Source organism: Eschrichtius robustus, chromosome 6 (assembly GCF_028021215.1).
Source record: "Eschrichtius robustus isolate mEscRob2 chromosome 6, mEscRob2.pri, whole genome shotgun sequence".
In the NCBI taxonomy this organism is placed as follows: Eukaryota; Metazoa; Chordata; class Mammalia; order Artiodactyla; family Eschrichtiidae; genus Eschrichtius; species Eschrichtius robustus.
The window spans coordinates 105,218,347-105,245,821 of record NC_090829.1 but is presented as its reverse complement, the minus strand read 5'-3'; the positions used below and the strand labels follow the sequence as shown (position 1 = coordinate 105,245,821).

Sequence of the window (27,475 nt, the reverse complement as noted above, 5' to 3'; positions counted from 1 at the left end):
CTCTCTCTTTACCTTTCTTTTATGATATTTATTCCTACTCAGTGAATTCTGATAATTATACATCCTCCATCTGCCTTTTGAACATTTTATTTAACAGGATTGAATTTTCTCTCACTGTTTATGATCCATCTGGACAATTTCATCTACTGCAGTGGCTTAAGCTACTACCAGTCTGCTAATGACTGTTCAATTTGCAGTCTCTAATCTGTCTTCCCTTCTAGGCATTTACATCTAACTTTTGGCTTAAATATATCTACACGTGCATCTCACCATGTCCTAAGCAGAAGTCGTTATTTCCCCACCTTTTCTTCCTATCCCAAATTTAATCCCCTAAACTCCTTTGTCAATTAATTGTATCACTAGTCAGCTAAACACAGGAGAGATAAATCTTATAGGCCTCTTCCATTTTGTAATACTCTCACTACACCTTGCTTTCCCCTTTTCTAGGCTTGCCTTCTCTAAGCTAACCTTCTTGAAAGGGTAGTACATTTACTGTTTTTACTTCCTCACTTTCTATTTACTCTTTTATCTGAATCCTACTTGCAGACCAATTACCCCACCAAAACTGCTACCACAAAAGTCATTAAAACCTTCAGTTGTCAAACCCAATTGTCACTTTTCAGTCAATATCTTATTGGATACTTTTGTTGAATGCATTTTTTTTTTTAATTTATTTTTGGTTGGGTTGGGTCTTCATTGCTGCGCGCGGGCTTTCTCTAGTTGTGGAGAGCGGGGGCTACTCTTCGTTGCAGTGCGCGGGCTTCTCATTGTGGTGGCTTCTCTTGTTGTAGAGCACAGGCTCTAGGCACGTGGGCTTCAGTAGTTGTGGCACGTAGTCTCAGTAGTTGTGGCTCACGGGCTCTAGAGCACAGGCTCAGTAGTTGTGGCGCATGGGCTTAGTTGCTCCGCGGCATGTGGGATCTTCCCAGACCAGGGATCGAACCTGTGTCCCCTGCATTGACAGGCAGATTCTTATCCACTGCGCCACCAGGGAAGCCCCTTGAATGCACTTTTGACCATCAGCTGTTTGTGAAACCCTTAAAAAGTTGGCTTCCAGTAGGCTAATCCCTTCTAGTTCTTCTCTGTTTCTGCCTGTCTTAAATACAGGCTTACCTCATTTCATTGAACTTTGCTTTATTGTGCTTCGCAGACATTGTGTTTTTTACAAATTGAAGGTTTATGGCAACACTGTGTCAAGCAAGTCTATTGGTGCCATTTTTCTAACAGCATATGCTCTCTTCTTGTTGCTGTGTCACATTTTGGTAATTCTCACAATATTTCAAACTTTTTCATTACTATTATATTTGTTGTGGAGATCTCTGATCAGTGATCTTTGATGTTACTAATTAATTAATTGTTTTTTAATTAAAGTACATTGGTTTTTTTTAGACAATGCTATGACATGATTAATAGACTACAGTATAGTGTAAACATAACTTTTATATGCACTGGGAAACGAAAAAATTTGCGTGACTTTCTTTATTGTCATAGTTGCTTTACTGTGGTGGTCTGGAACCAGCCTGTAGTATCTCTGAGGTCTGCCCACATTGGTATATGCTCGGCTTTCATTCTTGGCCAACTGATCTTTCTGCCAACACTTTGCTTACATGAATGAACCTACTTATTTTTTCATACTAATTACAGTGGTCCCTCCCTCAGCATCCTTCAGGGATTTTTCTAGAACCTCCTTGAATACCAAAATATGTGAATGCTCAAGTCCCTTACATTTAATTAGAAGCACAATCAATACAGTCAGCCCTCCATATTATGGGGTTCAGCATCTGAGGAACAGAGGGTCACCTGTATTTGCAGAGGAAATTATTTCCAAAGGAACAATTCCAGTCAAAGTCTTTGTCTCCTAATAGTTCATCTACTCTTGGCTTTCCCTCAGGTCACTTCATCTATATAAACCTAAAATAGAAATTTTGTATTATGCCCATTCTCTCTTCTCAAATCTCTCTTGCAGTCCTGACTACCTCCTCACTCAAGCCACAGACTGAAAGGCCTCCTAGACATATCCAACTACCTCATTGCTCTTGATCAATCTATGAAGTTGTTTGCCAATTCCACCCAGTTACATTTGTGTGATTTGTAGTTCTACCATCACTGCTCAGTATGAGACCCTCTAGATCTCTTTTCTAGATCAAGATTTAAAAAATATATTGAATGATTTTAATGTGTCAAGCACTAGGCTTACACTTTATCTGTACCATCCCAAATCTCATATAATCCTTACAACATCCCTATGAGATAGGATCTATTATTATTAGAATTTTACTAAGAGTAACAGAGCCAGGGCAGTCTGGTTCAAGAGCCCCACTTGTACCTCTGCTAATGTTGGCTATTCTGTTTTGAAGGGATCTTAATTGGTCTCTTGGCTCCTAATTGGTGTTTTTGCTTCCGTTTTACCCTCCCCACTTAACTATGTCAAAATGATCTTTCTAAAATGCTAATTGAACACATCTCTCTTCTGCCTCACATCACCCTCAAGTCCAGGCTCCTTAGAACAGCTCACAGAATTCACTAGAACCTTGCTCCTCCCTAACCCTCCTGTCTCCTCTTACCCATACCCCTTGACACTGCCTCCAAATCCATGCGCTAGTAATAGAGGTATATGTTATTTCCTCCAAAAAGCATGCTTTTCATGTTTAATCTCTCTTCTCCGAACTCTGTTGTTTAAAACACATCTATCCAGGTGCCGCTCAATTGCCATCTCTTCCAAGGAATTTCCCTTTAATTCCTAACTTGAGATACCCCCACCCCTCCACGTTGTACTATGAAAATACTCTACATGCAACTCTATCTAACACTTGCATAATTTCTTGCTGTGATTCTGAATTATTTTAAAGGGCCCTCTTATTCATGTTTTTGACCTCAGTGTCTAGCACATGATTAAGCACATGTTAGGCACTCACCTTCTGTTGAACTGAACAATGAGGGGAATTAAATATTGCAAATGTCTTAGTCATCTCCCTCTTCCTCAGCCCCCAAAATCCAGTTTTTTCCTGTGGGGTATATAGTTTGTTTCACCTCAAACGTGTATTTTAATTTCATCATGTATCTTCCTTCTTTCTGTCAGATGGATTCTAGTTCAGTTCCTTATTAGTTATTTTAAAATGGCTTCAAATCTCACCATTCTGCCTCTGATTTTCCCTCCTTCACATTCAGCAGTGGTTCTCAAATGTCAGGGATCAAAAGGATTACCTGCAGAGCTTGTCAAGTTGCAAGTTCTTGGGTCCCAACCTCAGAGATTCAGATTCCATGAGCCTGTGGTGGGCAGAAGGGGTGTGCACTTTTTTTTTTTTTTTTTAGAAACTGTTTATTTTCCGTCAACCTATTTCCATTTTAGGAGTTTGTGGAAGAACAGTTTAGGACCACTCAGTGGTTGTTCCTACCCACTCAGTGGCCAGAGCAGTGGGAGCTGCAGACCATTCTTCAGTGGCGGGCTGAGCACTCCAGTCAGTGGGGAACTGCTGAATAGGCACAGAGGGCACCTGTACACCTTCAGGCCAGTCTGCCACCTCAGGCTGAGTAGCAGTGAACTCAGGAGCTGGAGCAGTCCATTCACCCTGAAATTCCTTCTTGGTCACAGCCTTCTCAGCTGCCGCCTGCTCTTCCTTTTCAATCTCTTCAGGATCTCTGTAGAAGTAGAGATCAGGCATGACCTCCCATGGGTGTTCACAGGAGATGGTGCCACGCATGCGCAGATCTTCCCGGGCAAGCATCCACCACATCAGACCCACTGAGTGAGGTCCCTTTTTAGGATCTTACAACAGGATACATCAAGTTAGTCTGAAAACAGAAATGTCTGAGAGGTCCTAAGTGAAAAATAATGGAGAAAAGCAGAAGAAAACACAGGCCATTTTAAAAATGTTTTTTCATCTCTCCTTAAAGCTTTCATACATTAAAATCATACATTTGTAGCAAGTATTACTATCAAACTCCACTCATTGGGCCAGAGACCCTTGTGGTGTTAGCGAAAAACTTGCCCCTCAGGTAGCACACTACCTACACTTGTGAGTTCATTGGCCAGTGGCCTCAACTCCAAGCTCTAACAATGTGCAGGGGATGTGCACTTTTAATAAGTATTCCAGGTACTTCAATAGCAGGTGGACCCTATACAACAGGTGGAGATGCTCAATGCTATCAGTAAATTTTTTTCCTAAAACCCAGATATGATCAAGTTCTTACTTGCTGAAACGCTTTTTATGTCCCTCTTTCATCTAGAATATATTGTAAAATCATTGACATGTGGCATAGAAATTTCTGCAGTTTCCAATCTGCCTTTCAGGGAACGTCTCCTACCACTCTGTCCCCCCTCCTCTTCTCTTTCCTGTATCCTAGCCCTTTTGGTACCACATATGCTCTTTGCTCTATACATGTCAGATGCTTTCTTTTGCCCTGACTTGGAAACTATTATGATTTTGTTTATGTTCCATCTGCTTGCCTGCAGTGCCTTCCAAACCATTCTCCAATTAGCGAACTCCTACTCATCCTTCAAACTACAACTCAGTTATTACTTTTTTGATGAGGCTTTCCCTGAATTGGCTGCCCACACCTCTATCCCTCCTACTACTACTTTGGCTAAATTCCTTGCACCCCTATGTTTGCTGACATCATTCTTTTTCACATCTATTCAAAATGGCATTCAGATTATGGAAACTTCTTGTCCAATGTCTCTTGAGCTAGAGAGTCTATAATTGAGAGATCCTATATTATTTACTTTCTATTCCCAGGCCAGGAATTGCTTTTTACTTATTTTCACACTATTGTAGCTTCTTTCAAACATGAATGCCTCTTTCCACAGTGATAAGCGGTTTAAGTGTGAAAAGAGAAGTAGTGTAAGGGGAAGCCAGTATACATGGATATCAGCACATTGCCATGTTTTTCCAAAATGTTTTTAAATTGTCACTTCCAAATAAGGCTTTATTTTCTTTCAAGTTTCAGAAAAATTTTATCTAAACCTAGAACAATGGAAAGACTAAAATTGTGTTGGAACTTTAAAAAGTGCCAGAGTCACCACTATCTGAATCTTCTTTTCAGTACCTGTCATTATTTTCAATTCTGACAGACTTGGCACTTGAAGGGGGTTCTACAGCCTCCGGTGACATAATGTGGGAAGATGTTAGAGATACAAAGTAACAAGGCACACACACAAAAAGTTAGCAGTCAGTCTTTTTTCCTGGCTTCCTCTACCCACCCCCCCACCCCCAACCGTTGATCCCAGCAGACAAACTAGTATCAGAAGCCACTTATTTAAATTCATGTGAAAATCGTGTTCTCTCATTAAAAACATAGTGTTTGTGAAAAGAATACTTATTAGCAAGGCCTTTCAAATCCTTATTTAGATTCCACAACTTAAAGCTCTAAAATTGATCACTGATCTTACAGCTGTCAACTTACCTTTACTTTCCAGAGTTGTGCAAGGAATGTAAGAGTCTTGTTTTCTGTTTAGAATAGGAAAAGATTGATGAGCGGGAGGATATTTGAGTGATCATTTTCTGGGGAATATTTTAAAGATACGCAAGAATAGTTCTCAAAATAGAAATTACAAAATTATTTGGCTGAAATAGATTGCAATTATGTTGTCCAGCAAGGGAACTAGAAAGAAGAGAAACCATTTATAACCATGGTGTAAAGTAAGTGAGAAAGTGTAAGGATACTATTATTTAGTCTTTGGATTTGGAATGCTAAAGAACAGCTTCCAACTATTATCAGATTGGAAGTGGCTGGAAAGCTAAATGGGAAGCTGTGAATTATGCATTGTTTATCTCACAGAACTCAGAGATCCGAATGCTAGATAGTGAAGGAGGGAGGGTAGTGACGCGCTGTCAAGAACTTCAGGCTTGACTTCTATTACTCTTATTTATACCCACAGCATAGAACAAGGGATGCGTGCTGACCTGCAGCTATTCCTAGGGCTGGGTGTGCTCACTTCCTTTGGATGCTGAAGGTTACTCCCTAGTTTGGAAAACCAAAGTGCACTTTATGCACACGGAAATCCTGTGCCAAATCTCTTTAAAAAGTCCTGACACCACTTGGTGTAGAAGTGAAGAGACTTTCTGATCTGGGGTGCGTATTAGTGTCTTTCTGCACCAGAAAGGGCTTGTGAAGAGTTATGATCCCACTGAACACAGTGAAGGAATAATCCCAATTTTCCTTTGAATACAATCAACAATCTTTTCTTTTAAATGAAGGGCTCCTGTTCTTTTAATAACAAACATTTCTCTGGCGTTTCAGTTTCTTTTCCATTCACTCTGCCATATGACACTCTAGCAGGGTTTCTGGTTTCTTCAGGGGATTAACCTACAAGAGCATGTACTGCAAACAATAAAATAGCTGCTTTCCATTGAAAATAAGGAGGGGGTGTTTTTCTCTCCCCACCGCTACCCTCCACCACCGCACCATCATAACTTCGGGATTTCCTGCGCCTTTGGTGACGCCCGCGACCCCCACCCCCTTCCGCCCCAGCTCGGTGCTTCAGAGCTGTCTGCGAGACCCCGCGCGCTGTCCTGTTCTTCTTCAGCGCTCGCTTCCGACGGCACTAGGACCCAGGGATGTCCCTGAGCGAGGTTCGAGGAAAGGCAGCCAGACTCCTCCTTATCTCCAGTGTCAAACTTGACATCAGCCTGCGAGCGGAGCATGGTAACTTCTCCAGCAATCAGAGCGCTCCCCCTCACATCAGTGGCATGCTTCATGGAGATATGCTCCTCTCACTGCCCTCTGCACCAGCAACATGGATTGTCACCTCTCCATCCTCCTCCTTCTCAGCTGCTCTGTTCTCAGTTGCTTCGGGGAACTGATTCTCCAACCTTCCAATGAAGGTAAGCCAGGTACAGCGACGCGCACAGCCCTGCCCCGCGGGGCTAACGCTATTCCAAGCACGTTCTCACCGAAGCCTTTTCAGGTCGTCGAGGTCCCTCCGAATAAAGCAGTTTGCTCTCAGAGTAAACTAAAGAGGTGCTTTTATTTTCGGCTGTCTTCTAAAACACTCTAAGAGATAATTTTGGATTGCCTAAACCTAAAATGTGTTTTAAATCTGATACCAATTCAAGCAATTATCTTGTTTGCCAATTTTAAGCAGAAAGAAAGAAAAATCCTCCAGTTTTACAACCCGGTATGTTAATTGCCAAATAGTCATGGCAGTATTTTATTTCCTAATTATGACCATGTAGTGCTCTGAGAAGTTTAAAAGAATATTCCACCCTCCTCTCTAGATTCTTTAGTATGTTTAAAGGTAATGACAGGTTGTTCCAACTTAGGATCATGGCATTCAAGAATGGGCTAAAGCGAAATCAGAGTTTGTTGAAGCGGAGATGTGTGTGTGTGTGTGTCTGTGTGTGAGTGTGTGTGTGTGTGTTTATGTTGCAACTGCTGTATTGAAGTGATGTGTATCCCGCCAGGCGGTGGTTTGCTCTGTGGTACAGGTTCTAATGAGCAGCATATGCCACGTTAACATAAGTAATATTTGCAGGAATTACAATAAGCTGAGATTGGATTTTCTTTGTTTAAGGGCTTATATACGAATAGGAGAATGTATTTAATGACTAGTGAAAACTCCTGGGTAGGTGTAGTAAATAACTGAACAGCAAATTAAGAAAGAATGTTCATATGCAGCAAAGGGGATTTCCTTAGTGCTGGGTTATTTATTTTCCTCCTAATGGGCATTCATCCCTTTTCAATGGATTAAAGTGCAAACCTAATATTAAGGACACCAATGTTTCCTATAAGATTTTGTGCTTAATAGAGACATTGCCTTTTTCCTGTATACCTTTTATGATCTATTCCTAATGATTTGTGAATATAATCACTAACTCTTAAGAAAAACTTTTCTGAATAATTGATTGCTTTCAAGCAACACTTACAACTTTGATTTCCTCTTAATCATTTTGAACTTATAACAATATTTAGCAATTTAGCAATACTGAGAAGTTGATGTGCAAATGCTACATTTTATGTTTTGTCACTAACTAAAAAATATATTGGCAAGCCAGTACCATTGTATATTGTATATATTATTTTTTTAAAAACACAAGTAAAAACTCGAAAATATTTAGAAACTTTTTAATTAAATATAAAAACTGCCTCTCATATTTGGTGACCTACTTTCACTGCTGATAGAGCAGTTTAATTTCATTCTTTCCTCAGTGACTGCTTTTATCAACTTGGCTGATTTCATTAAATTTTTTGTCTTTTTTTATTGGGAAATTAAAAATTCTAAAATAAAAGAATCAAGAAATTATCTTACCTTCAAGTGACTTTTTTTTACAAATCAAATTAAAATGTTTATTTGAAAGTAATGGTCAATCATTTTTTATGAATGAAAGGCAAGCGTAGTTATCTGTATAATGAGTAACATATAAGTATGTTAAAATTAGTGTTTATTCTTTTTGTTTCTTTGAAAATATTAAAGTATTGATAATAGTAGAAAACAGTAATATTATTCCCATATTGCTATGATAAATTATATTTCTCCAGATGGAATATTTATAAACTATTTAGATAATGGATTGTAGTGAATTAATAATGCACAGGGATATAGCGAGTCATTAATGAGAGTCATTATTTGTGTGCAAAATGTAACCTTTCAGTAAATTGCAAGAAAAAAAAAGGCCTTTTAAACTTATTGACACTTACATAAAATTAATGAATATTAATTTAATGAAATAGGAATTATCAAATGCAAATTGCTTTTAAGCCACACCTTATGTATATTTGGGTATATAATGCATATTATTATACAGGCAGATACACATTGACAGTATGTATATAAAAAGGTGAATATATTCAGAAAGCTGACATAATTACATTTAATTTGCTTGGGCAAAACTTTATCTATCCATTGTTTGTGGGATTATTCTTTCCAGATCACGTCCTATGGTAGTCTCCTTTCTCTTCTGAGGTCATGAAGGGAAGCTTTGAAACAAAATGTAAAATGAATGATTTAACTTGGGTAATATTTGAGTAAGATTTCAAATATTAATGCAATAGCTTGGGACATAGTAGTAGAGTTGAACAACATGAAAAGTGAAAAATCCAAGTACGTGCCAAGATTTCTATGCAATTCTTCTAACAATGTCATTTGAATAAAAAGCAATGCTTATGAAAATTCATATATTGGGTGGAAGGAATAATGATAAAATGAATCTCATTAATAAAGGTTTCTAATATAAATTTTGAGAACTGAAATACAAAATACTAGGTTGTATTTAAAATGATATGTTAAAAATTATATTTCAACACTATAGAAAATTTACTAGAAATTTACTAGAATTTATTTTGCAATCTATTATGAAGATAGTCATGATAGAACTAAAAGAGAACAAAAACCTAACCACTGAGTTAATTGCTAGGAAATGTGCCATTGTGTGACTTTTTTTTTAAATTTGGGAATTGATAATCAAATTTCAATTTTGAAATGCCATGGGTCCATGATAAGAGAAAAATACTTAGAAAAAAAGTTTAGTATGAACTTTCCTTTTATTAATCCGGTTACAGATAACTTTCTAATATGCCTTCAAGAAAATGATTCCAGATGATACTTTCTATGACTGGCTTCTTTGATGATAATTATTTATAATTTTGATGATTACTTAAATCAAGAATTGGCCTATATACTTAAATAGAAACTTTACAAAAGCTGAAGGGAACTTTATTAAAATCTTACCAGGTCTGTTTACAAGACACACTAAGAAAAGACTTCCATGGGAAATCAACTACTTTTCATGACAAAATAGGATTGTTACATTATGTATTATTAGAAAAGTTTATATATTTGCTCCCTGTTCCCATCCCAGATGGATGATGATAATGTTAAATAAAAATAACTTTACAAAGAGGTTAAAACTTGATATAAAGTAAAGAATTGACTGTTGTTTGTTTAATCTCTTTTAGCAGTGGATAATCTCTTCAGACACTTCTACATTTGAAGCTTTCTGAGGCACTGCTTATTCATCAGTACATAATATACTAAATCATTTTTCTATCCAAAAGTGTTTGTAATTTAGATTAACATTTACCTATACAGTCCTTTACACTGGAAACCAGTTTTCAAAATTAAAGTGAATAAAATTCAATCTTCATATATATACTACTTTTTTTGGGAGACTTTTATTGGAGTGGTAGGCACACTGTATGAAATGTATTTCACTGAACGTAAGTCACTTAAGTACAAAAGGATACTACGTGATCGTTTAAAGCTTAAAAGTAAAACTTAGAGATGAACACTGTATGCTTCCCTTTGAATATTAAGTAAATGATGGAGACAATAAACATTTAAATAATAGATTTTTCCCTTTTTAAAAATCAGTATGACTTGGCATCATTTTCATGTATAAACACTTATCCTCAAATAATAATACATTGTGGTTGAAATATTAATAGAGGACTAAGCTGTCATATCACCTTTATAGTTTTTTTTAAAGAGAGTTTACATTTGCTTTTAATAGCATTTTATCATTCTAGACTAAATAATTGAATGCATTATACATTTTTGTAATTTAATAGCTTTCCTAATAGCTCGCCCCTACTTCCCCCCAACAGTTATAACTTTGCTATTTGCCTGGAGGTAGGAGAAACCTTAATTTCACTATTTTATAACCCACAACAGTTAACACTTGACCTAGGTCATTAACAGGATTATCAGCAAATTTGTTTAAGCTTTTACTGACAACCTGAATTGCTACGATAATATTTTGATTGTGCCGGAAAGAAACTTCTTGCAACCTCTCAAAATCTATCATGAAATTAATTCATTCTGAATCTATATCTTCCTAAAGACTAATATTGATAATAATAATTCAAGTGGGGAAATGTCCACTTGGATACCCCATTCTCCTTACTCTTATGTTTTATATATCACGCCATTCTTGTCCTTGTGATAAATGAGAAATTAAAAACTCTTAAATAGTAAATATTCTTGCAATAACAATAGATTTATAAGGACAAACCAGCTTCATCGTAACTATGAACAGATTCAATTTTATACTTTCTTATTATTGGAACTGTAGTTAATATGATTTTTCTACCCATTTCAAGATATAAAGTCAATTGAATATGTTTATAACTCAGAAGCAACTGGAACCATAAAAGGGAAACTACATATAACAAAACAACATTACCCCGTGGAAGATTATGGTTGCATTTTATATAAAGTTGTCTTTCCCATGAAACACTAGTAATTGGGAGCTACAATGAAAAGTACATAAAATGAACACAAACATTTTAAACAAAACGTTGTGTACAATCAGAACTTAAAGGTATTTTTTTAACATTGTGTAGTAGATTTAGGGAGTTTCATGTGAAGATTTGTATTACTTGAATATAATTATGGTTTACTCTTTGCTTTTATAAACAATTTAGTAGTTTCACCTTGATTCATAAGAAACTTATTATCTTTAAAGAAAAGACTTAATAAGATTCTTTATCGTGTCTATATATTATCCACATTTTAATATTCAAATTTTGGTGTGTTCTTTAAGAGTCCTTCACTTTTAATAGTTTCTCAAAATAACTTTCTTTATGAAGATCCCTAAATGTTAAAATTGTTTCTGAAACTCTGGATTTTTTTCTGAAATAAAATACATGCAATTTTTAAACATCAAATAATCAGTTACATATGCAAAGGATTTTTAGAGGCAAAACATATTTCCACAGTATATTTGATTTACTAACTTCAACACAAATGGAAACAGCAAGAACTGTTCTTGAGAGTTACATTCTCCAAGTCATAAAATCTTCAAGAAAATATTAATAAAACTTTCCACAAATCATCAAAACTCGATAAGTTCTTACAGACATTTACTTACTAGTAGATCTGTGATGTGGGTTACCTTTGATTTTAGTCATTTTCCAATGATTTTGTTTGGCATAAATACTAGATGGAAGGAGAAATATGTATTTCTTGGAAAAACACTGTTTTGCAAATCATTTTCTGTGAAGATCCTCAACTTTATTTTTTACACACTTGTCTTTAAAACTTTTAATAAATCTTGTTCTTTTAATTCCTGTTTGATAAAAGATTTAGAAAAATAGATGCAGGTGCCCCCTTTTTGATTCTGTTTTCAGAGATCTGGATTTTATCACCAGGGAGGGTCAGAGCAGGGCTTTTACCAAGTGCACAAGTAGCTTTCCACAGATTTTTCAAATAAAGGGATGACTGGTGGTGTAAAACGTTCATTATATTATTCGTCCAGGTATACTGAAAACCAGGATTCGAAATTTATTTCTAAGAAATTTGAAAACCTTAATTCTTCTGTAATGACTTTAGAAATAAAAACATTCTTGGACGTTTATAAAATGCAAAGGATTCCAAGACACAAATCAATCTAGGCAGACACCCCTCCTGAAAATCAGGGTGTGGGCACATGTGCACCCCTTGATTTCACTCTCTGTGTCTGTTACCAGCTCCCTAGAATCAGGTAGTTCTTGGAATCTGGCAGAAGTTTTTCCTCTTGGAAAAGTCTGAAAGTCAGCAAGTTTTAGTTTGCCTCCTACCAGCTTTATGTGAAATTAAAAAAAAAAAAAAAAGGTGGTGGATTACAAAGAGAAAAAACATCTTTGCAAGAGAAAAGAAAAGAAAAAGTCGTTTAGAAAGATGGAGAGGTAGAGAAATGCAAAGATTCTAAAACCAATGATAATATTTGTCTTTTGCTTAAAAGAAAAATATTTATCACGTCAAACATCTGGCTAATCAATTTTTAGTAGATCTCTAAAAACCTGCACACACACACACAAAAGGGTGTGTGTTTGGGGCGGGGTGCGGGTTTGGGGGGCGTTGCGTGCTTTTGTTTCTCCTCTCAAGTTTACACGCTTTTGATTTTCCCCTGAAGAAAATATTTTGTCTAGGAAAGTTTTGAGAGTGTAAGCCAAACCCCTTTGGAAGCCTGGGCCTATGCATGTGGAGGATGGATGGAATCAAAACCAGTTCAGTAGTAAAGCCTCCAACTTGGAGTGATGTTATTAAACTGGAAGCCCTGAGTGGGGAACCCCCTCCCTCCCTTCATTTTTAAACCATGTCCTGCTGTTCCAGTCAAAGCAGAGGGTGAAAATCCACATAATCCAAACCAACATGGTGAAGTCAGAATAATAGGCGAGGACTGAGGGGGAAAACAAGTGGCAGCACTGTACAAATAAACTGTTGTGAATAACCTTAGCCATGAACTGGGGCGGCCACAGGAGGTATGATGGCGCTTCTCTTCCTTCGCATCACACCTCCCACATTTGATAATGCAATACTGATTAAATTCCAAAAGTGTGCCCTGAGAAATTTTAGCACGAAACAGAGCTTTACGGGGAATTCCAGGGATGTGGCAACCGAGGGTTGAGCAGGCGCCCTCGCGGCCACCACACCCACCACCAGGGCATCTTAACCTCAAACTCTCCTCCGCCGCCGGGACCAGGCTCATAGGTGCGGCGGGAAAACGGAGTCTACCAACAATTCACTACTTTTCACTCCTCATCGGATTCAAAATCGGATCAGAAAAGCCCATCTCCGGGTCCACGTCCCCCAGCTCAGCTCAGCCCTCGGGGTTCGGTGGTTCTTTGTGCGCGAGCGTCTCCGAGCCCGGCGGCCAAAGCGCGCTGCCCGGGCGCTGCGAGCCAGCGCGGCCTCCCGCGGTCGGCGGGCGGCAAGCACGCGCGGAGCCCCTGCGGCGGCCGCCTTCTTGCCGGCGACCGGCGCCGGACGCTCTCCGCCGGGGCGGAGGCTGGAGCCAGGGGAGCGCGAGGGCGCCAAGTTCGGCGGAAACTAGCGCCGGGCGTAGGCGGGGCGGGCCAGAGGCAAACGTGCGCCCTCTGCCTGGGGCCACGGAGCTGCCGGCGCTCAGAGAGGCGGCGTCCTCCGCAGCACCTGGACTCTCCTTACCTGGGGAGAGCGCGAGCGGCTCGGACGCGCCAGGCAAGTCCCGACTTTAACAACGGGCTCTGACCCGAGGTCTCTGTCGCCCCCACCCTCAACTCCCCACCTCCCTCCATAGCTGGCAGTCTTTGCAGCTTGGCGTCTATAGTTGGCGCGGTCTGTCCTCCTAACTTCCGGCCCCGCGAGGTGACAGGTGCAGGAGGGGGACAGGGTTCTCCAGGGTTCACAGAATTCCCTGGAGAGTTGGGAAAGCGCCTCGTACCCGGCCCGCTCGGTTGGGACGAGCCTGAGACGTCCATTGTCCTGCTTGCTGCTGTGTTTCCCGACCCCTTTGCTATTTCTTGAATTTTCAAAAGATGTCTCTCCAGACGAAAATGAAGAACTTTTTTTTTTTTTTTTTTTTTCAGTTTTCTTTAAGACCATCTACTGATGCCACCTGTTAGGTCCCTCGGGAGAGCTAAGGGGCATGTTCTACAAACCCCCTCCCCACCCCGTGCACAATCGAAAGTTGTCTTTTCCCCACAGCCCCATATTTGATTGGCACCGTTTTTTTTATTAAAACAGGATTTTCCCTCTTCTGATTTTGGGAGTAAACCTGGAATGGGCCAGGAAGGGTTTCTGGGAGCGGTATTACCGAGGTAGGTTAGTAGTTGTATGATGCTGATGTTTGTGTGGTCATCAAAACTTTAGTGTTTTTCATAAAAGATAGAATTGTTGAATCCAGGGCATTCCAAGACTAAATATGGCTTCAGTGTCATGCCCAGTAATCAGATAACAATTACACAGAGTTCCACTGGTTGGAAAGATTTTTCCCTTACATTGTCATTGAGTACTTACTGGACCTCATTTAATCTTAAAGCCGCCCTAAAGTAGGTATTATGACATCTCCCATTTTACAACTGAGGAAACTAAGTAAACTCATCGTAATAAATTAGTAACTGAGCCTGGCCCTCTCTTGTCTGTCTTCTGATTTTAACCTCATATGTTTTCTCCTGTACACAAATGCCTGTAAATTAAAGAGGTCTCCTATTCAGGAAAAGCACTAGCCTCTCAACCTCAATCCTACTGACTATACCAATGTGTCTTGTTGACTCGCAAAAAAAAATCTTAGAAATAGTATTGGAGTGAAAACTCAGACTTCAAAGTACTTTCAAAAAAGTACTTCAAAGAGTACTTTGAATCTGCAGTGTTTACCCTCATAAAGTATGATTATCTGCTCAGGTTGGGGACTCACTAAGAATTAAAAAAAATTTGATGTGGATGGAGGAATAAAAGATGTGATCTGTGATGTTTTTTTTTCATGCATTCTTACCTCTGTCTTCCTTTCCTGACACTCAGACACTCCTTTCCTCACCCTGGAAAGATTCTTGTCAAGAATTCCATACACAGAGATTGTGAGGCAATTATCAATATAACCTGGATGTGATTTTCTTTTAGTTTTATATAATAAAAATGAAGTGTGAATTAACTATTGGGATTGTCATAAAGGTCAGTAATGGGTGGAAGTAGAACTTGGCCTAAAAAGTAGACTTTAATTTCTATGGAAACTTTCCCCTATTTAAAAGATAATTTATATATTACTTAAGATGAGAAAATAAATTATAAAGACTTATATCCTCTTTCATAAAAACACTTGTACTCTAAGTGGAGGCATTGAGAAAAGGTAGCTAAAACAGGGTTTTGAAAGGTAGCAAATTAAGTTGGGGGCAATTATATTTTTCACGTGGGTGTTTCAGCACATATGTTTTGCATTAATTGCTGCAATAAATTCTGTTAACCTGGCAAAGAGCAAAAATAGCATATTGATGACATCAGGCTTTCAAATCAGAAAGCTGCTTTCAGTGCCTTGCTTTCTTCTCTGCAACATGAGAAAAAAAGTTTTCAAACATGTTATCCTTTAGGTTCCCAATGAGTTTTCTGACCACTCAAGCTACTGGCACATTTTCCATGAGCAAAAGCGAAGGCTTAGCAACAAACTTTTGTTTTCTCACTTCTGATGGATTAGAATCAACAACTGTTTTCCCTACTATTTAGTGTTCTAGTTCATATATGATTTTGCAGAGCTCTCTCAAGTCAAGAAAATGTAAACGTGACTTCAAAGTCTCCAAACTGAGATGCCTCTTGTTTTAAGACAAAAATTCTTGACAGATTACCCAGTGGGGACTGGAGCAAGGGGAGAAGCCTGGGTTAATTTTATTGCTGATAAGTCTATTTAATCAACATGAAAATGGTTTCATCTTGAATTTTCTATATATTCACTAAGGGGAGGTTAATTTATCGTCTTTCAAATAATAAAGATAGACCAATAAACTCTGCAGGTCCAGTAAAAAAATAACACGCATCCCCCCCCACCCCCGCCCCCTCCCCTGATAAAAAATGAGACTTTAAAATTTATTTTTCGCCAGTGATAAAGTTAGTTGGTTTCTAATTAATATGAAATTTAGGCATTCCCTATCTATCTCAGAATGAGTACGGGAAATAGAGAACAGCTTGTTAGTAGTTAACATATACTTTATTTCTTGATTTTCAAACGTAATTTAGCAATAAATAAAATTCTATAGATTTTAGAAACGTACATTTTTTTTATTGCATATGATAGCAATCTTCACACTGAGAAGTTAGGCTGGGAAGCTGATTTCCAATCGCTTCCTTGCAGATTGTCTAAATAATCCTCTGGTTAAGCAGAACAGCACTCTGAGGAAAAGTCTATGTGCAACACTGTGTGTGAGTGTGTGTATGTATGTGTGTGTGTGTGCATGTGTGTGACCAACAGTATTGTCCCCTTACGTAACTGAACCATTCCCTTTAAGTTTTCCTTTCCAAAGGTGATCCTTTGGAAACTTAAGTTTTACTACCCTAGCCCTAGTGAAAACGTTAGAACTCTACATTTAATTTTAAAGGCATAAATTTAAAAAACATTAAAATGAGTTAAGAAAAATGTTAAGAAAAAAATTAACTCATCCTTCATAGTACGATAATTTGGTTTATTTACCAGACAGTGCACACCTGAGAATCAGGTACTGGATTTTTGGAAAAGAAGGTTATCGACATGTTGAAAGGCCTTGAAGATAACAGCTTAGTTGGGACAGGTGACTACAAAATGAATACTTACATAAAAAAACTTTTCACATAGACGTGAAAGTTTTAAAAAGTGCATTATGAATCTTTACAGAAGATTAGCTTCCTAAAACAGAGTCCCTGGAATATAAGGAAGATTTTTTTAAAAAGATAAAGTTAGTAATAACAACAATAAATTAGTAAAAACAAAGGGAGAAGACTAAATGATTTGCCTAATTTCCTGTGATAGGGATAATTATAACCCAGATTTTTTTTTACTGCATATATCTAGAAAACTTTATAAATAATTTGAATGAATGCATAATAAATACATATATAAGTAAAAAGCACTTTTGAAAGAACCATTCAGAAATAGCTATTTTAATAAACACATATCTAAGCTCAACGTAAATTCTGTGTGAACATATACATGCACACACGTGTGTGTATTGGAAATGCACATGATTGAATATCAAAAAAGACCATCCCAAAATAGAAGCTTCTATAGGTGCTATTCATATTATGACTACACTATCAAGAAAAAACACTGAGATTTGTCTGAATTCTGCATTCTCTTGCAGTGATAAATGAAGTTTCCTGACCACCACAGCACTAATTATTTGATACTTTCCATTGACACTATGCTCCTAATATGAAAAATAAAGGGCTAGAGTTTTGAATTAAACTGATAGGCATGTGGCACTTCCCTGGATCCTTTGTGGGCCTTTATAAAGACCCATATTTATACATTGAAGAGTTTGTTTATATGTGTGTGTGTGTATGTCTGTAGACAACAGTCATGGTGTATGACATAAAGTCTAGGTGTAGATATCCTCTAGAATATGATGAAGTCAAAGCTATAACCTGATTTTAATTTTCTAGAAACTTAAACCAATTTATTCTGCATTATGCTTCTTTTAAAATTAAAAAAAAAGTTTTGTGATATAAAAATGTCCAAAGAATGTTTTTAAATTGAAATTTAATTTCATCACTACACTTTTTGTTCCCTATGTTAAAATTTGAATCCTTATATCCAAGGGACTTCTAAGCACATTTTTATTTTGAAAATAACTACTATATTAGAATTGTTTTGTAGGCTACCTTCTACATTCTATTCCATTTTCATAGCCATTGTTCAAACCCTGACTAAACAGGTAGCTTACATTTCGTAGTCAAAGGTTAATAATCAAGCAATATAATAAAAAATATATACCAAGACAGCCTGAATTTATGGTGTGAAGGCAAAATATATGTGCTAATGCTTGAGCACCTATTTGCCCTAATGATTATTTATATAATTTCAAATTGAAGGATATATTTTCATTTTTCACTTTTTAACCTGTCAAAAAAGTCCTTTCAAAGTAGAAATAAACAAATTTTTCTGTTCTAGAACACTTTAAAAAGCTAAAATGTGTTGAAAAAGTACAATGTTTACATAATCATTAGTGTTCTACTTTTAGTACCTTACATTTTGGGGAACACATTTCACTTGTCTAAATGATTCATAATACAGGTTGACAATGCACAGAAGCAAAGAGACCTGCTATTCTAGGGACCATTATCAAAGCTGAGGTTGTTAATGTAGTAAAACCTCATTGACAGTAGAACATCCCCACTCATTTATTTGAAAGAATTATTTTGTTATAAGAACACATTCCCAAGGGATATTTTAATAGCTGTTTTCTCCATAAGAGTGTTAATATCAGAGTGACCTTCAGGTTTCTCAGATTAAAAAGAAAAAAATAGAAAATTTTAACACTTTAGAAGCAACACAGAGTTAACATTTACTAAAGTATCCAAGTTTCAAGTGGAATTTTGGTCTGTGTTTCTGTTATTTCCTTGAGCTGCTCTAGTCATGAGAACACAAGACATCTTACTGTAAGACTATGTTTTGATTCCAACGACTTCTTCCTGCTGTTGGCAAAGATTGAGATGAGGCAGCTAATTACAGTTTCTTCTTTAATTAGGACCTGCCTGTATAGAAGTTAATCTAAAATTATTGCCCAGGAAGAAAAGCTAATAAGAAAAATTTGATAGTATACCACCTTGTCCAGAAATCTGCTTGTATCCCATAAATAAGCCATTGATACCATGCAACAAGGGGTTTTTCACAGAAATGTCTAGCACTACACATTTTTAAAAATTTTTACATAATTATTTTTCTTGGTTATTTGATTGAGAAATTATCATATATTTATACTTCTATGACACAAAATGCCTGTAAAATTTAACATAGATTACAGGAAGTTTTATCTACCCACAATTAATAGATTATAGTTGACTTCATTTATAGTTTAAAACATTTTTATAATTTTTAGTCTGTGAAATACAATATTAATGATCTATTACAAAGATGTTTTAATTATGTTTAGTTAGAAATAAACATAAACAGGAAGCCTATAGGAGCTGTTAACTAAGAATATATAATCCTAGTAGATAAAAGTTATGTTGAAATAGATATGTACATTAATAAAACTGACTTCTCTAAATTTCTTCTCTGTGGCATACCTGGGTGTGTACAGGAAAAATGAAAAGCTGAACTTTGGTGGACTCCTGTCAGAAAATACATCTTGATTTCTTGATTCCATGTTATGGTTGACCAGAGTACCATACAGAGAATTACAACACTGAGATCAAAATGTGTTACTTCCTGTATCATTTTCTTCTATTTGCAACATTTAAGTATAACTTAGGAGCAGATTAAAGGACTCTTCTGCTGTCTGTAACCTAGAGCAAAGCTACTCTTTTCATCATAACAGAAAGAGATGAAAATGATAAAGATAAATAGTGTACAAGAAATGTGGCTGGACAATTACAGTGATGGCACAAACAGGAAAGGAAATATTATTTTTTAGTAAAAACAAGACATAATCAAAGGATGGGTTTGTTTTCTGCTGTAGTGGTTTCATAGTTATTTGCACTTGGTTATAAAAGCACCTTATAACTGAAGGTTTTACAAGAAAACATGTCTGTTATTACAAGTCTGAAATTCTTTAGCCATTAAACCCTACTGTTCACCTTGACATTTCTAAATGTTTTCTTAAATGCAGCTATAGCATTACCGCAAAGCATAGATATGTTATTGAATAATTGAAATGATCTTCCACTTCAGTAAGAAATTGTGGCATTTAATTTTAAAAATTATTTTAGTACTGTCTGTATATTTGCAGCACTTAATCTAAAAGATGTGAATATTTGTTTAACTCTTAGTCTTTCTAAGCGGACGGATAGCCACTATGAATCAGAATTTTGAAATGCTCTTGAAAAATCATGGTGTGTTAATGATTCTTTAAATGTAAAACTCCAGAAATTTATACCTAAAGTTTTTAATCTGTCCTTACTAAATGAGAACATCTGTTGCAAAATGTGATTTTAATGACTGAGTCCTTTAAAAAATTTTAATGAATTCTTATTAGTAAGAAGGGAAGGTGGTATATAAATTCTTGGCACAGACAATTCTTTTTGACATTGTCAATGCCAGTGAGCAAAGGAGTAGACATTGGGTGCTGCCTCTTCATTATCACAGAGGGTAAGAAGGGAAGAGAGAACAAGACTCCTGAGCGTCTTAAATCCATAATTCAGCCAAGCAGGAAAAGTGACAGTAAAGATCAGTGGCAGGAATGACAGCAAGGGTTCCTTCTTTCCGGAAGCACTTACAACCAATATGAGCTAGTTTACCCTATACTTTGTTCTTATTCCTTTACTTCATTCTACACCTTCTAATTCTCATCAGACACCACACATCATTTTGACCAGCAAATCTCGTGTTAGTGCCCACCTGAAAGCCAATTCAAGGAGACTGAGTGAGGATTCCCTTACTGTTTTCATGAATGTAAACCCCTTCACCTATTTACACATTTTTTTCTATTTAAAAACAGTGAGACTAGACAGAGTAAAGCATGTGAAAGACATCCAGAACCATATCCATCCAGACTTCCCACAATGATTTTTTTTGCCAAAAACTCCTATTTATATCTCAAGTGGAGTTCTAACACTTCAAAATGTGTCCAAGTTAAATCACTTTTAGAAGTTAATATATGCTACATAGCTCTTTGAATAGAAAATATTCTGAAATTAATGAAATGACATATTTTCTGTTACAAACCAAAAATATTTGGAAATGAACCATTAGAATATGAAATCTGGTAAGAGAACATGTATATCTTTGGCAAATAACCTAGCATGAGGCAGTCATTAAAGAATTAGTCTATTTATATATTCCCACCTACCCTTAAGAATAATTTCCTAATATTTTTGTTAAAATTCATAATTGTGAACTCAAAAATTTTAGCAATTAAAATAAATATTCCATGTTACAAAGTGTCATTAAAACTCAGACTGCAATATATTTGTACATCACAATTCTATCTGCCCTGGCATTTGAATAGTGGCACCACTTGAAAGGCTATGATCAGGTCTACATCGTTTTTGGGAGAGGAAAGCATTAGTAACTAATGTTCTTGCCTGTATCAGTGTGGGGTTTAAGACATCGCATTGCAAGGTTAGATTTAGTCAATGTATCCAGAGACATCACTCACAGCAGGTTGACTTTCAAATTCCATTAACTTTTCTCTTCTTCTTATCTCAATTATGCTGCACTCAAGATTGCTATACAACAGATCACAGGAGACTTGAGGTTTATATGCTGGCAAATTCCAGTCTAGCAACCATTGACTTTAAGTGGCTAGAATGCTTAGACTGTGTTGTTCTTATTTGGCTATAGACAAAAACACTTTATAAACCCCAAATAGGTGCTTTTAAAAAGTGTCTTGATGTCACTTTTCTTCTCTATTAGGCCATATATTGACGGTTGGTTTTCAATACAATTCAGAAGAATTGTATCGGAACTGTTGTTAGATAATATTTTAAGTTTACAAGAACATTGAATCTGTATAGCATGTTATAACCTCAGGTGGCTTTAACTAAATTTATATTATTTGATCATCACGGCAACATTGTGAGATAACCAGTGCAGACCTAATTATGTTTGATAGACAAGCGGATCAGAATCATGAGTAATGCTGCTAATTGTGTGTTCCCTCAATCATGCTAAATGGAGTGCACTAAAAATTCAATTTCTGAGTAAATGAAATAAATTTAATTAATCTCTTATACCAATTTTAATTGACAGTGCAATACAATTCTTTTTGGTTTAGCTTTTCTCCTTTGAATAGAAGCCAAATGCCGATGTGATAAATCCAGTCCTTTCCCCCCCATCATTATCATCAGAGAAAACTTAAGGGCATAGTTCTTGAGTTAACAACCTACATTCCAATGAGTAATTTACTAAGTGGAGAAAATATTTATATCTTCCTTGCCTCAAACACTTTTTTCCTCTGGTTATTAATACTGAAATTAAATCAACCATTCATCTTAGCAGGTGGGATAACATATATTCATCATTTAGTACATATTCAATTATTACATACACACAAAAACATTTAAACCCCTGAAGGTATTACAAATGTGATCCAATGATTTATGAATACTGGCCCTGTAAATTCTACGATGCAAATCCTGTGTAAAACTCAGAGAAATCAACCGCTGACTGTGATAGAACCAACAACTGAACTAGGTATGTCTTTATCAGAATAAATGTTGGTAACATACTTTAAAGGTGAGGATGTATTCTCATATTTTCAAAAATTCTTTAACATTATATAATCTGAAATGTTATCCGTGACATTAATTGGTAGAAGTTTTTAAAAAAATCATTTTCCAGAGATAATTTCAATATAATTACGCATACTGTTAATTTCCAAACTGATATCCTGGGAAATAACTCCATTATGGAAATTACACTATGTAATCCATGCAGCAACTATCTTCTTCTTTTATCTAAATATAATTACTTCTCACTGGCATTAATTTATTGTGAGGGGAAAAAAGTTTAATCATTAAGGAATTCCAGTGTAATAGGTTAAGTTTATGTGTTTTTTTTCCTCTGAGAACTTTATCTTTTTTATCTTAATGATTAGGAATTTTTCTTATACTCACCCAGTATATTTATCATCTAACCAGCTAACCAAAAATCTTCTTTCAAAAAGCAGTGCTTGAAAATTTAGAATTCTAACATCAATCAAATATAATTCTTTTTCTTAACATTTATATGATTTATGTTTCCTTTGTAAGAAAATAATTGGGATGATTAAAGAAAGGGTGGTGCTTTTCATGCATCAGGAAGCCCTTTATTGACAACACATGGTCATGTTGTGCTTTGCATGTATTAACATTATGTTTTGATTTGTGAATATATGGAACCCTTCAAAATGACTGTCTGTTATTATATTTATTGATTCACCTGCTCTGGTTCATGTTAATAATACCTGCATATTTTATGTAAACTTCCTCTACATCTTCCATTAATCAATCATGGGGTTGTTTTCTAACTTAGAAGAAGGATGTGGGAAAACTATAGTTTCCATTATTTAACAGATTGACAATCAACATGAGCCCTTTGTTATTAATTAAACTTAAAGTATCTTTTTATATTTTACTTTCTAGTCCATTTCAAATTAATACTCTCTGTGCTGAAAATAAATCATTTGCCTTTCTCTTTTAATAATATATTCAAAATGCAACTACATTCTTGTTATATTTTATTATTCATCAGACTTTTTAATAACTAGCACAAAATTCTGAGTGAAATCATTAAAGTCTTTGGGTAACAATACCCTTTTTAAAGAAGTAAAGCTTTACAAGGTGCTATTATAATACATATTTTTGCTTTGGCTTCTCAAATTGATAGCTAAGCATTTTGTTCATTACATAAATACACAATTTATACAGTATTTATTACAGTATGTTTGGTTTTGGCCAGGGACAATATGAAGATGCCATATCAAAATATGTACAAAAAGAAATACGATTCATTATGGAAGCATACTTAACTAATTTATAGTGAAATCATGTCAATTTATTAAATTTAATGGTCTTTGCAGTTATTTTGATTTCATGTTAGCATTAATGTTTCCTATTTTGTATTTTTATAGTGTCCTCTTTAAACCTGTAATTATTCTGTCAATATATTAAATATACAATATATATATAAACAAACATAAACAGTTTAAAGTCACAGAAACTTTTGATCCCTTAACTTTCCCTGTGGTTGCTTTTCTTTGTAATTCCCTTCTTCTACTCATTATACACATATAATGAGAATGAGCAGAGTCGTGTTTTTTGAACACGTTGATATTATTATATCAGCAACAACAGACAACATTAACTTGACAGAGGTAAATAGAATTCATTCATTTTAACTGTTTTTGTTTATCTGTGTTTTCTTTTAGTCAATCTACTGGATTCAAAAACAATTCAGGGGGAGCTGGGCTGGATCTCCTACCCATCACATGGGGTGAGTTTGGTAAACTATTGAAAGGAACATGATTCTTCTGTCCATTGCCTCTCTTAGAGAGCAGGAGGAATTATTGGGAACAGGAATTCCTGTACTTCTGATGACAAGTTATGTTTATCAGTATATTCAATACATGGACTAAACAGCTTAATATTTGTATCCAATGGAACTATTGAGAGTTTTGAAGTATTTTTTTTTTCCCCTTCTGAATTTATCAATTGCTTGAATGAACTAACTAAACAGTTTAATTATTACTACCATCATGCAGATGATCTAAGCATGATCACCTAACATTTTTTGTGTGATGTGGTCAAAATAGGTGAGTTGAGGAGATACTCTAAATTTTAAGTAATGTAGAAAGTGTGTATTTGGAGATGGTTGCCTCCAGAGTTGTAGCCTTAAAATCAACTGTGGTGACAGTTCCACATAGGGTAGGTATTTGTGAACAGTATAAGCCTGTGTTGCCTTAATTTCTTTGCTTAAAGTGTCTTCAGTTTGTCTAGATCAGTTTAAAACTGGGCATTTTATTAGGAAAATATGGCTGCCTTTAAATTCTAAGCACTGTATATACCTTTAATCTTTTGTCAAGCCAGACACAGATTACTAAGGTGTATGGCATTTTGGGACACGAATATTTATGATGAGCCTTTGTGTGAGAAAATTTTCCTTCTCTTTTTTCAGAAAAAAGAGGGTCATACATTTGGAAATTTTTTGTTCCTAGAAAATTGTACAAAAGTTGCCTAAACATATCTGTTTTTTCCCAAGGATAGCCTGTGGAAAATGCAAAGTGCTGTTTAGGAATGTTTGTGATAGGAGTAAATGTGTATATTCCTTTTTCTTATAGGCCAGCCTCTTTTCAAAGAGGTTATAATTACTTCGACTTAGTATTGGTGTTCAGTCTTTAGATTTTTGTGCCTAAAAATACTAATTTTTACTACCAGCTTCTTCTTCACCGACGAATGTTTTGCATCAGGGATACTTCATCTATCTGTCATCTTTGTATCTGCTTCTCTTCCTGGTGCACCTTGACACTGACACGATGCCAAAACCTATCACATAATCAGGCCTTGTTTGGTTGCTTAGAAGGGGAGAGTATGAAGTAAGCCAAGGTTTGGTTTTCCCATAGGTTTAAAAGGAATCAAATGGTTAGGGTAAAAGCACATCCTGGGTAGTCATAACGAATGAGTTGAAACTCAGGATTGAGCTGGAAAACTCATTTAAAACTCATCATCCAAAACTCAAACCTAACTTTAATTTTGATTTTAGAAATTTGAGTCTTTCATTACTCCATTAGATAACATATCATAGAAACTTGCTGCCTAAGGAGATATGAAAAGCAAAAACCATACTGACACTTTACATACATAGATATACATTGTAAACAATAAGTTAACTTGTATATCAAAGCAGCAGTCTACCTCTTATTTTCCTTTAAAGAAGGTATAAATAAAACACATCTCTCCATGTTGAGAATTTGGGGAAATGAATTCATTTACCTTGTTAATCTCATAGATTTTATGATGAACAAAGTTCACACTTTTACTTCCAGAGAAATGTTGGGTGGGGAGGGATGTTCTAGAACCCTGCCACACACAGTGTGCACGTGCACCAACCAGCAGAGTCAAAACCTGGGAGATTCTTAGAAATGCAGGCTGTCAGGCCCCACTCCAGATGAATCAGAATCGGCATCTTAACACGGTCCCAGGTGATTCCTAAGCACATTAAATTTAAGAAACACTCCTCAGGGTAACTGGCCTCTTGACTTTTCCCATCTCTTGCCCAGTTTCCTACCTCCTTTCTCCTAGGAATCGCTTATGGTTTTCTCATGAACAGTTTTCAGTCTCTCCTTTAGCCTCAGAAAGCTGACCTCAGGCGCTCCGGCCTCCTCTTCATTGCTTTCCTGGTTGATCTTCTTGCAGCTGTTACTTCACTATTTCAGATGCATTAAATGGCCTAAAACAGCTAGTCAGGTTCTCCAAGCTTATCATTAAAACCAGCAGGGAGAAAAAAAAAAAATCTCCCCAACAGATCATGATGTTTATAATACCTTAAGCTCCAAATGATTAAAATAAAAGAAAAACCAAGTATGTGAATTATTGTCCTGGGGTGATTTGTAGTACATTTTTCCTTTAAATCTTCCCCCTGTATTATGTTAGCCATAATGTTCATGAGGAAATAAGTAGCACTAATTTAGAAAATGTGACGTTAATATTCATTTCTTTTTGAGAAACTGATGCTATTCTTGAGTGAAAGCTCAATTTTTGAGTCAATTTAAGTTTGGGATTTAACATCTTTGTTTGTATGATTGTTTGTGCCTTTAGATTCAATTAATCATTTTTATTGCCTAATCATTGTCATTTTCAATTTGACAAGGATAGAGGAATTTTGTGTTTGTTTTGGTTTTAAAGGGAATAGATAGTTAAATCAGTACTGATATCTATGATGCAAGCTTTTCCATAAAAAAATGAAGTGATAGCTGGAAACAACTTTGAACTAGTCATTGTTTTAATTAATTAACCCCAATAAGTAAAAGTGCATCTGTTTGCAGGTTAACTAAAATATAAATATAAACCTTGGAGGAAAAAATTATAACAATGTCAGACCATACTGAATTACTGAAATATCCCACTCTCTTCTTCTTCTTTTCTTTCTTTCTTTTTTTTTTGGTGAGAACATTTAAGTCCTGCTCTTAGCAAATTTCAATTTTATGATATAGTGTTATCAGCTACAGTCACCATGTTATACATTAGATCCTCAGGCCTTATTCATTGTATTGCTGAAAGTTTGTACCCCTTTACCAAGCTCTCCCTATATACCCCACCCTCACCACTTTTCTACTCTGTTTCTATGGATTTTTTTTTTTTTTTTTAAGATTCCACATATGAGTGATACCACGCAATATTTGTTTTTCTCTGTCTGGCTTATTTCACTTAGTGTAATGCCCTCAAGCTCCATCCGTGTTGTCACAAACGGCATGGAAAATCCTGCACTTTTGGTTTAGGGCAGTGGTTCTCCATGTGATGAGGGGTAGATAAGGGGGGAGGCAATTCTGATTTTGCCCCATGGGGATATTTGTGTGGAGATATGCTGGTTGTCACAACTGGGAAGGCAGGGCACTACTGGCATCTAGTGTGGAAGACCAGGCGTCCTGCTAGTCATTGTACAAAAAACAGGGCAGCAAAGAATGATCTGGTCCAAAACGACAG

At 36.1% G+C, this 27,475-nt stretch overlaps 1 protein-coding gene and 1 non-coding gene across 2 annotated transcripts in view; one reads left to right on the top strand and one right to left on the bottom strand.

The window, feature by feature from the left end:
* Window positions 1-3,916: 3,916 nt before the first annotated feature.
* On the bottom strand, window positions 3,917-4,066 carry LOC137766847 (small nucleolar RNA SNORA62/SNORA6 family). Its single transcript, XR_011074381.1, has one exon. It is a non-coding gene; the product is annotated as a small nucleolar RNA SNORA62/SNORA6 family (small nucleolar RNA).
* A 2,578-nt stretch (window positions 4,067-6,644) lies between these two features.
* The window catches only part of EPHA3 (EPH receptor A3), a 357,487-nt gene continuing 336,656 nt past the window's right edge, over window positions 6,645-27,475 (top strand). The window contains exons 1-2 of the mRNA XM_068545605.1: window positions 6,645-6,824; window positions 24,205-24,269. Of these exons, the coding sequence (XP_068401706.1) occupies window positions 6,737-6,824; window positions 24,205-24,269 (153 nt within the window). The 5' untranslated portion in view covers window positions 6,645-6,736. The remainder of the gene's footprint in view (window positions 6,825-24,204; window positions 24,270-27,475) is intronic.